The 11,995-nt window shown below is 41.2% G+C and overlaps 1 protein-coding gene across 1 annotated transcript; it reads right to left on the reverse strand.

Annotated features, from left to right (window-relative positions):
* Positions 1 to 672: 672 nt before the first annotated feature.
* On the reverse strand, positions 673 to 1,614 carry LOC127878569 (WW domain-containing oxidoreductase-like). The gene has a single exon (XM_052425128.1). The coding sequence runs from the start codon at positions 1,612 to 1,614 to the stop codon at positions 673 to 675; it is 942 nt and encodes a 313-aa protein (XP_052281088.1).
* Positions 1,615 to 11,995: the final 10,381 nt, after the last annotated feature.

Genomic DNA, 11,995 nt, shown 5'->3' on the forward strand with positions numbered 1-11,995 from the left:
TGATAGAACGATGGCGACAATGCGATAATACGATGACGACAGTACGATAACGCGATAGTACGATGGCGACAATGCGATGATACGATGGCGATAGTATGATATGACTATCGCATTGTCGCCACCGTACTATCGCACTGTCGCCATCGGAGTGTCGCACTGTCGCATTGTCGTCATCGTACTATCGCGTTGTCGCCATCGTACAATCGCATTGTCGCAATCGTACAATCGCATTGTCGCCATCGTACTATCGCATTGTCGCCATCGTACAATCGCACTAACGCATTTTTGCCTTCTGGATTGTAATGTGTAACCACGATCACCCTTAGGGTATTCCGTATGTTTGTAATTGAAAGAATTGTTCTCGCCGTAGGCGTTTGCAATAAATCAGAGAGTTTAAAAAGTTAATTTTTAAATACATCGGAAAAGATATGCATAGAGGAGGTACATTATATAAACAGTAAACATGCCTTCATATAAAGTGTGTCAGGATTATGGCAGTTTAAGTTATACTTTAGTCATGTATTATTATTATTATTATGATTATTATTATTATTATTATTATTATTATTATTATTATTATTATTATTATTATTTAGTTCAGTGATATACATAACATGATTTCACAGTAGAATATTAAAATCTCAATCAGTTTTTTAATACAGACTAAATCACTTAATTTCGCAAATTGATTCTCTTCATCTCTTCTTCTGTCAAATATGGCCGAACTAGTTCGAGTGTAGTTTCCCATAATTCCTCTTGCTTCTGCTTGTTGCGTGCGTCGCTGCTGGGTGTGACGATTTTGAAGTCCACCCAATAGAGTCCGTTCACTCCGGCGTGCTTGGGGTTAACCGTGAGGTCGATGGAACATTTCGCGCCTTCGAATGACGAGATCGCCACCCAACACTTAATACAGCACAATAAACATTTCCTTATCCCGGAGTCCCAGTCGCGCCAGAATGGAGTGTCGACAACGCCCGGATGGATGCTATTTATAGTAACATTAGAACCGGAAATCCTGCGACCCATCGCGGCGGCTTGCATTATCTGGTATAGTTTGGATCTACCGTAGTAATTCTTGCTTGAAAACCTATCAGGCGGTCCGGAATAGTTTATGGTTTTTAAATCAAAAGTACCCCATTGGTGCGCGACGCTAGACATAAGAAGAATTCTACAATCGGGTCCGGACTGTTGCATGACCTCCAGCAATTTGGCGATAATTACAAAGTGACTAAGGTAATTCACCTGCAGCAACATCTCCATGCCATCTGCTGTTTTTTGGTACGGAATAAACCCCAAACCGGCGTTGCAGAACAGCACATGGAGTTTTCGGCCGCTTTTCTTGAATGCTTCGCAGAAGTTTGTCACAGATTCGAACGACACCAGGTCGAGGTGCATAAACTCCAACGCTAAAGTTGTGTTCTCGGACAACTGCGAGGTCCTCTTCGATTTTTCATCTTGAAATTCCTGGTTCATTTTCACTACAGCCTCCTTTGTTTTTGATTCAGAGCGGCAGGCGAGTATCACGGTCGCCCCCATCATGGCCGACCACTTCGCGATTTCGTACCCGAGTCCGGAGTTCGCACCGGTGATTAGGATGACTTTATCCCGTTTCATTGGTACTATTGGAAACGACGGCCCGCTTCCCATTTAAGATAAACCTAAAAATAATAGTCCAATATAAATCTCAATATAGGGGAACAAACTATTTTTAATTTGGTGGAAGCATGTGCGACTTAAATATCGAACAATTAGCACATACTCGGATAGGAATTAAAAAAAATGAGAATATTAATATTTCGCATAAGGAATGTGTCCCCAAAATGTGTTTCCATATAAATATTTCAGATAAGTCAAAATACCGCATCATAGTTATGCCGAGCAACAACAATGAATGTATTGCTTTTTGAATAAAAAAATACACGAATAAGTCCTACCAAAACGCTCAGAAATTTGTATTTTTTTATTGTTATTCCCGGAGAAGTGGCTTTTACGGACATGAATGGTTTCTGTCTGCCCAGAGATCAATCGAGGCTTTCGAATCTTTAAAAGAAGAAATCGAATTGCGAAATTTTTATTTAATGATTAACGCACTCCGTTTTGTCTCAGCCGCACAAAGTTTCGACTCAAATACTATTACATAGTTATAAGTTAAGCTAAAGAAATTGATAAATGGTACGTGTTGGCCGTTATCTCGTGTTTCACGGTTTCGTACACGGTTTTCTATATAATAAATTATATACACAATCGTGAATTTGCTGCAACATAAATTAAACGTTACAATTCGACAATTACATTCAAATCTCCAAAACCAAATGTACAGCTTATTTTTCTTGTCGTTCGGTGATATTCCCAATTGCAAGTTTTCGTGATGCTTAACAATGTGCTATTGAGGCTTAACAAAGTGGCATTGTGTTCAAACATTCAACTGTTTTAGAATACGATGATTTGGTACATCGCGGTAGTATTTCGCATACTTGACATAGCTGACGCTTGAATTTATGTGTAGTACTGTTGAAAGTCTTTATTATCAGTGATTTACTACTAGTTGTACATTTTCGGCCCATTTGTCTTGAATGAACGCTGATAAATTAGTCTTCATATTTGCATTTTCTGTACCGTTAATAATAACAGAATATGAATGGTAAATAACTTTCTTTTTAAAACTTAAAACCGTGACATAGTCAGTAATTGTTGTTTCCACATGTTAATTTAATAAAATTGCAATGAACTTTGGACTGCTTTTCATATAATTTGGATTATGCTACAAGTTATGATCCTGAAATTATTTCCATATGCAGGGGGAATAGTTCGTCATGCACGATTCCAAAAAATATTTACGTTTACTTTACACATGTATAGCAGTTGTTTTATTATAAAACTCAATCTCAATAAAAGCGATTCGAATCAAAATTTATGTATTAAGTGTATACAATTGCACTCATAATGTTACATTCAATAAATACTAACACATTATTATATTTGCAGCAATAGTAACAATGCACTTACGTGTAATTGATGATTATACAATTTCCATAAACATGTAGAACAAAAGTTAACAAGCACATTATTTTATACATTATTTTTTCTACAAGACTGTTGCGATCATGATTGTTATATAAACCTTTTTATTAGAGCACTGATGCGTTCTAGATTAAGACCTACACTAAATCAGATTAAATAACACGTTAAGTCTTAGCCAAACATAGCTAAAGAAACTTCAGCGAACAGTTTATATAGTATTGACAGACCTGAACGCTAAAGCACGCTCTATTTAAATCGGAGCACTGAGAGGTACCCGACAGGGTATTGTAACTCAATATGCAAGACGCCCGAGACAATTATATTTCAATTAACACGTTTGCATGGTTTTGTTGAAAGTAACCATGTTTAAAAATATTGTAGCGCATTGCCCCGTTTTGTACTACCCCGTATTGACTTAATTAGTTAGTCGTAACGAGTTTCAAGCAAAATAACGCCGCCATAAGTTTAAAGATTTATTCTGTATAACGTACGTCGATTGATGGATTACAACAGCGGATATATAAAACTCTGGAATATCTGGTTCGTGGAGCTAAGCAGTTATTTCTTCGTAAACAGAAAACGTTAATCGACTTAAAAAATGAGATGAAGAATCTGTATCTCGGATGAGTCACCACAGGATGTAAACAAACCAAGTCAAAAAAATGAGACAATTCATGAAAGTGAACCGATTGAAATTTCAAGCGAAACAATAACAAGAAAGAAAGTAGAAAACCTTTTCTGCAAACTGGATCGGCGATTCAAGTTTAACTGTTCTGCTGATCATCCACCGAATAGCACCTCTTTAGTTCTTATGATCCAAAAATACGACCGTTCTTCGTGAAGGCTCGAACCGGAATGATTCCAAAAGAACGCTGATCTTCCTTGGTCGATTCAGCACCCGGTCGACCCGACCTATGATCGAACGACCAACTAAGGCAAATCGACCCGGGTCGACAAGTTCTAAGAATCCAAGATGGCCGCCGTAGCGAATGTAAACAAAGCTCTGAAGAGGACTTACCATGAGCGATTTTTAGTAAAATGAGATATGATATATGACATAGAGGAAAATAATTATTAAAACTCTGGTGAGTTGAAATGGATACATATTACAAAAAATGGAGAATTTGCCTATCAGGACGCCATTAAACAAAGAAACTGCTTCGCTCCTTACAAGTGTTTAGCAACAGTAAAATAATTAAACGTTTATGGAAGCTTAAAATACAGTGAGGGGGGGGGGTTTACTTATAAAATGCATTCTGTATAGACATAAAAAATATGCAGTCATGTATTTAAATAAAATTCCCTCACTGGTGATCATCAAAACTCTTGGAATGTTAATACATGTATTAAAAGGTAAGTGTTCATTTACTACATAAATAGTATAATTTATTTACAAATATTAATATTCAGAATATCATTGAACAAAAGGTGGGGCGCTTCATTACCCCCTCCTGCAGGAAGGCTAAGCTCCCGCAGCCTTAACAAACAATGAGGTACCAACAATGATATAACTATTTAAACTGTTAACAAGAACAAGCAATATATAATAATTGAGATCAATTACTTTTGAGATCACAAAATCACTGTTCACTTTGAAAATGTCACCTTCCACAGTGTATTTGTATAAATTAAATGTCCATATTTATTTTCACAGGTAAAGATCTTCAAGAAGAGTCCAAAGATGGAGGGGAAAATACCCGTACCATGCCCCCATAGCGACCAATGCACAGTACGGACTGACCACCCACGCCGTGATCAGCGAATACCCAGTGCTCCAGCTAGGATTTGAAAAGGGCAGGGGGGCTTTTTTGTCAAAAGGGCACTTTCGACGCGCAGTATTTTGTCAAAAGGGCACTTTCGACGCGCAGTATTTTGTGAAAGGGACACGTACAAGCGCGGGTGTTTCTGGAATGCTTCCTATTGCATGTTAATTTATATGTTATAAATAATTGTATTAATCCCATTATTATTAAACCATTCAATTATAATGTCTACAATGAGGATTAAAGTAATTACAATGTAATAAGAGATTTATGAATAATCATATGTAAAAAAAAATAAAAAAATATATTTTATTTTTTAGGGGGAGGGGGGGAGGGAGGGGGCAGGGCGGAGGTTCGGGGGGGGGGGCGGGGCGCAGGTTCGGGAGGGCAGGGCGCGGCGCCCTTCGATTAAGGCCTAGCTGGAGCACTGAGATAGCACCAACTGGTACTACGTGGGCCCGCTTCCTAGCAGGCGCGACGAATACCCACCAAGTGCCCGCGTGGATTACCAGCACTTAGTGGGCCCCTGCAATTCAAGCAGAAGGCGATCATTTCCAAGGCATACAGTTACATTGTGCGCGGCCTCATGTTTTCCTTGTCCCGCCTTCGACTATCAATAGCTCTCTCGATGGAAGTTACTCTGCGTTCCAAACATGAAGCTCGTCCAGTATCCTTTCGGTGTTCCTGGCGGTGGCTTGACAGGCTTGAGCAGCTGTCTCCGATGCTCTCTGGATAGCCTGCAGTTCGGCATTGGCTTGTCCTTTCTCTGTTTGAGACGCCTTTTCTGACATTGTTATTACCTCATAAAGAAGTGGATCCGCCTTGTCCTGTTCTGTAGGAAAAATGTCCACTGGTTCGTCCTGGAGAGGTGTGGCTACCGGGGCCTTAGGCGATGACTATGGTGTCTTCAAGGTTTGGACCAGTGCTGTCAAAGGATCTTCATCAAAGCTAGGGGCCGTGTACAGTGCTGGGTTAACAAGAGCAGTTGACTGGTCAGGGAATATTTCCTAGGATTCTACCATTGATCTGGGTAACACGTACCTCTGATCTGTATACTGCGGACTTAATGGAAGCGACATGGTTGATGGTATGAAGTCCGCTTCCTCTTCAATGGCCTCACATCCAGGAGCCATGGTGGAAGTGCTGGTTCCTCTGGATCCATAAACATGTCATCGTCTTCTTCCCTTATTGGCGTCATATCATTGGCTGACACAAACCAAGGAACGTTGGACTTGATCAGTATTTGTTTAAGGTCAATGTTCTGATTGCTGCCAACTGCCCTCACATGGCCCGCGTATTTGTTGAGGTGTTTTAATAAATCATCCCTGGTTTCACACCGGAACTTGCATAGGGTGCAGAAAAAGGGAACTTGCTTTTCTGGTACGTGGTCTCTCAGTATGTGGGCCACCAGTCTCCCCATTCTGTCCACTTTGCCGCAATGGCTACAACGATATGCGAGACCCCCGTTGAATAACCTGTTCATCTGAAAATATAGCATTTTAAAGAAACGTTTTATGTGGAGCGATAAAACTTGTAAACCTGTGGTGACTCCTGTGTATAACTGTTGGTTCTGTTTTGCTTTGTTTAAACTGTAAATGATTTCTTTACCATCTGAATTCGGCGCGAAAAAAAATTGTTTTAACGTATGTTACAGCTCGGTTCTAATTATTTGTTTGTTTTCTGTTTCAGATTATTGGCCAAGACTTTTTCCCATTTAGGTGCGTTCTGGCCCCGGTAGGGTTTCAGCTTGTTGTGATGTGTGTTGCGTATTGGACCATTCTTACCCATCTGGATAGTGAAATTGACTGCGGACCTCTTTTTTATCACTGGAAACGGACCATCATACGCTTTTTCTAACTTTGGGTTTATACCTACCTGCCGGCCTTCATGCAAGAACCAAACTATGTCGCCCATCTGGTATTGCAGGGAATACAACTTGAATCGTGTATCTCCTTGCTTCTTTCGGCCGACTTCTGTAATTGTTTCCGGACCAGGTCATGCGTCCGTTGGAGCCTCGCCTTAGTTTCTATTACAAAATCCTCTTCTGAAATATCATGGTTCTGTGCGGGGTTCATATGCCCAAATATTACACTGCTTGGTAGTCTCACCTCTCTCCCAATCATCACCATATTTGGTGATAACTTCGTGCTTTCATGTGGTGTCGCTCTGTATGCTCCTGCTAGAGCTTCAAGGTGCAAGTCCCATTCGTCTTGTTCGTCTGCTAGGTAACACCTTTTCATCCTCAATAATGACCTTTCTAACTGTCCATTCCCTCTTGGGTTTCTAGCACTCGTTCTGGTTTTCTTGATTTCTAGCAGTTCACATAACTCCAGTATTAACTTACTTTCAAATGCTGAGCCCTGGTCACTGTGTATCGACAGTGGTGTCCCCCATCTACTTACGATTTTGTCCAGAATGACTTTTCCACATGTCTCAGCTATCTGGTCTGGTACTGCTACTACTTCTACATATTTAGAAAAAAATGTCTGTTAGAACTAAGACATACCTGTTTTTTCTTTCTGTTATGGGAAAGGGACCTGTGAAGTAAAGTGCAAGCACATCCAATTGAGCTCCAACTCTTATGTGTCCCAGTGGAGCTTTTGGCTTTCTTGACGGCTTCTTATCGGCTTCGCAGATATCGCAATGGTGGACATATAGCGTGACGTCACTTTTCAGCGCGAACCAGAAGTAACTTTCCAGGATTCGGTGTTTGGTTCTCTTGATGCCTATGTGTCCAGCAGTTACTGGGTCATGTGCCTGTTTCATCACATCTGTACGTAAAGCTTGTGGGACCACTAGCTGTAAACGATCATCACCGTTACCTGTTTTCTGAAACCTTCGATACAACGTACCAGAGTGTATTTCCAAGGTGTCCCATATGATCCAATAGTGCCGGGTTTCTGGACTTTTGTCGAGCATATCATCTTGCTTAGGTTTGACTCCGGCCAACTTCGCTTCAAGGATTGGTCTGATCTGTGTATCTTCTTGCTGTATCTGACTCATTTCTGCTGTGCTGAAGATAGCTGCCCATGATTGTCTGCTTTCGGGTACCATTTGACCTCTCGGTGTGCCGTGTGTGTTTCGATTACCATTTGAAACGGCTCTTACCGGCTCAATCTTTGTGCAATCTTCCTCATCTTTGACCTTGTCATGAACTGCGCACTTTTGGTCCTCGGTTTGGTCACTTACCTTTCTGTCCAGAGCCATTGTTTCGGATCGCTTAAGGCATTTCTTGCAAGGTCCACATTTAAGTGGTTCCATCATGTCTACATCTGGACAATTGCAGTCTTTGGGATTCGTACATCTGGACAATGCGTCACAATGCCCCATCCTTTTACCTGCCCTGTATTCTTTTGTGAAGTCATACCTCGACAATATATCGATCCACCTCGTGATCTTACTGCTCGGCTCTTTCAAACTGAACAACCATACAAGTGCCTGATGGTCGGTTCTTACTACAAAGTGCCTTCCCAATAGGTACAGACGGAAGTACTGTATGAAGAAGACGACTGCTAGGAGTTCTTGTTCTGTAATACAGTAGTTCCGTTCAGCCATATTGGTTGCCCTGCTGGCGTAGGCTATCACGCGCTCCCGATCATCCTGCATTTGAGAGAGCACCGCGCCGAGTCCGATCCCGGAGGCGTCCGTGTCGAGGTAAAAGCTGCCTGCTGCATTCAATGGCTAGCCCATCACATCTGGACCAATTAAGGCTTGCTTCAATGCATTGAATGCTTCCTCGCATTCTGTTGTCCAATGAAAGGTACTGTCGGCCTTGGTCAAGTTCTTAAGGGGCCTTGCAATCTTGACAAAGTTTTTTACAAAGCGCCTGTAATATGACCCACTTGCCACAAACTGCTTTACCTGATTTGGTGTAGTAGGCCTGGGCCACTCTACTATTTTGGCTATGTTGGAGCTTTCGGGGCGTATCCTCTTGCTGCTAACAATGTGACCCAGGAAGACCACTTCCTCTTGTAGCAGGTTGCATTTATCCGGCTTCAATTTCAGTCCGGCTTCTTTGATGCGTGTCAGTACCTCTTCAAGTCGTTGCATATGTTGCTCCAGGTCAAATGCATAGACCACGATGTCGTCAATGTATACAAGGCATGTTTCCCACTGAAGACCTTGAAGAACCAGCTCGATGTCTCTTTGAAAAGTACTGGCCGAATTATTAAGCCCAAATGCCATTCGCGTCATTTCGTATTTTTCAAATTTACATACAAAGGCGCTTTTTGGAATGTCTTCATCCTTCAGCAGTATCTGGAAATACCCAGATGTGAGGTCGAGGCTACTATAATAGCTTGCTCCTGCGACTCCATCAATATAAAGAAGTGAAACTCCAGCTGATTTTGTACTCTGGGCATGGGAAAACCATCCGGCTTGACAAGGACATTCAGCCGTCTGTAGTCAACACACGGTGTGATTGATCCGTTCTTCTTTCGTACTAGTACGATAGGACTTGCCCAGGGGGAGGTACTTTTCCTTATGACTCCCTTTTTCAGCAGATCTTCAATAGCTCGTTTCTCCTCATTAGCGTATGCTAAAGGTACAGGTCTTGGTCGCTGTTTGATTGGTGCCGCACCCTCAGTATTTATGCTATGTTCAGCTAAGTGGGTCAACCCAAGATCCCACTCGTCTTTACTAAAGGTGTCACCGTGTTTCGCCAACAGGCTTGCTAGCGCTTTCTTTTCGACGTCGGACTTTCCTTCACTAGATTTTCGCAGTAATGATTCCAGATGTGCTGGGACCTGTTTTTGTCCATTTGGTTCATCATTATTTACTTTTACCTCGGCTGACCTTGTAGTGATTCTTCTTACGTCCACCAAGTTGTCACGTCCGGTTGATGTTCTGCTTTTGTCAGTACCGAGACTATCTTCTCCATCCTCTCTGCTATTCCTATTTCTGCATCCTGTCTCAGGTTTACTTCCGTTGGATAAGGGTTAAGAACTCTTACCTTGCATGTTGGAGCCTCATTGAGGTTCACTAATGTGGTTGCCATTTGCAAAGGGTACCTCTCTTTAAATAGCTGGTTAGGCTCGACTACGTAGTCAGCCTCCGTATCGTCATCATCTGCTTCAAACCTTTCTATATAAACGCTTACCACGGCTTCTGCGTAGCCTGGTACTGTCATGTTTTCTGCCACCACTACTCTCCTTGATTTTCCAATCTTCCATACCTGGAATATTGGTATCTCCATGCCGTCTAACAGAATTCTGTTCTGACTCAAAAGAATGTCTGCCGGCCTCCCATTTTGACCTGTCAGAATATCATACCCAAGCAGAGCATCATCCTCGATGTCCGTCACCATGATATCCCTTGTCACTTGTAGAGGTCCAAGGCTAATATCTAACTTTGTTTGACCAACATCTTTTATTGGTGCTCCTCCTGCACCAACCAACTTGTCAGTTTTATAAACTACGGGACATGTATGCGGGTTTATCTGTTTTAACACCGTGGTTGACACTATGGTCCTTGTCGCTCCAGTATGGGCTGTGAATGTAACAGGAAACCCATTCACTGTTCCCTTTACACACACCCCATCCGCTGGTGGCCTGGACCTCTAAATCCGAGCGCACTCCTTAGTAACTTGCTGTGTTTTGTCATCTTGATTTTGGCCTTCGGTACTTTTTACTGGGACCTCCCTCTGGCCACAAGGGCTGGTCCTTGGAAGTTTAAAGGGGCAGACTTGTCATCGCCATCGACCTTTGCTACCTGATCAGCATACAAACATTTGTCGGGGCACTTTCTGGCAAAATGACCTTTCTGTTGGCACCGGTAACAAACAATATCTTGCTTTCTGATAGGCTTTCCCTTTTTCGCAGTGTCATACTTACTCTCTATGTCACATAATTACGCATCGTTGGCGGATAACACACAGTAACAAACAAAGTTCATTTCTGTTTTCATCGAGATTTATTTCTGTTAAATAATGTCTAACACAACGCTTCTAATGTTCATGAAATACAATTTTACAGCGCGGCGGCCAATTGGCCGCCACGTCAAGAAAGCGTGACTGCTCTACTCGATTGTCAAACTAGGACTCTAGAATTCCTTCTAACAACAAAGCACAGCATTTTATTCCAAGGTACATGAACATAAAATTTAGATATTTCCTATCTCATTCTTAGTTGGTTAACTGTTCTCTTACCCCGATTTTCTAAACCCACCTCTTCGAATAACCCTTGTTGATTGGATGGATCGCTTATAAACCTACCACGTGTCACAGCAGAAGAGTGCAATATACAATTATCACTTTGGGAACAGGAGACCTCATTTCATTTGCATACTTGATCATACAAACAGATGCTCTCTATGGACAAACCACATTAGTAGTGTGAAACCTAACACTCCTATAATCGATTACGTAAACCCCGATACCCATAAGATACACACTCAATCCGAACTTACATTTGTTATGTACATTGGGAATTTGGATATTTCAATTATTTAAATTTCATTATATACCATATCTGAATTGGGGCTTGTTATGTACGAGCCGAATTGTTAATCAAGGACTAAAGACAAATCAACATATGTTCCCGATAATTGAACTACATTGGAGAAATGAAACCATTCTTCCATAATCAATTTTTCAAACTTCATTACATACCCCATCCGAAGACATTTGTTATGTTAATTCCTAAATACCCGAAACATACAGCAACGTTACATACTCAAACATATTATTAAAAGATTTCCCTATTATTAAATTTTTCTGTACTTAAATTTCTATCATAAGAATAAACAATAAGCATAGATCGTTGTGTCACACAACCCTCTCTCTTATTTTGATTTTTTTTCATTTTATGATACAAATAAATCTTTGAAATTTAATTATCGAATTACGAAGTACTTGAAAACATAATTCATATAAACACATCTATGATGGGAAATATGCGGATAACAATAATATTTTTCTTTACAAGCGTCTCGGCTGAAATAGATATATTAGTTATTGTTATACAATGTCAATGTCAATCGGGATGTATTGGAGCACATTATCTGTTGATCGTTGGTTTTCAGTACATCTGTTGTCGTCCATGTAGTATTGAAGTTGCGACTCGCGGCGAATGAAGTCGCTTGAAGTCGGACTGGTTACTGCCGTCGCCGAGATTAAGATCGATCCGTCTTCAAGTCGTGTAGGCGAATCGGGTCTATCCCTGTTGCTGTGATGATTAATATAAGCCGATCGTCAGGTCGTCCTTGGCGATACG

The sequence above is a fragment of the Dreissena polymorpha genome, chromosome 1 (assembly GCF_020536995.1).
Source record: "Dreissena polymorpha isolate Duluth1 chromosome 1, UMN_Dpol_1.0, whole genome shotgun sequence".
In the NCBI taxonomy this organism is placed as follows: domain Eukaryota; kingdom Metazoa; phylum Mollusca; class Bivalvia; order Myida; family Dreissenidae; genus Dreissena; species Dreissena polymorpha.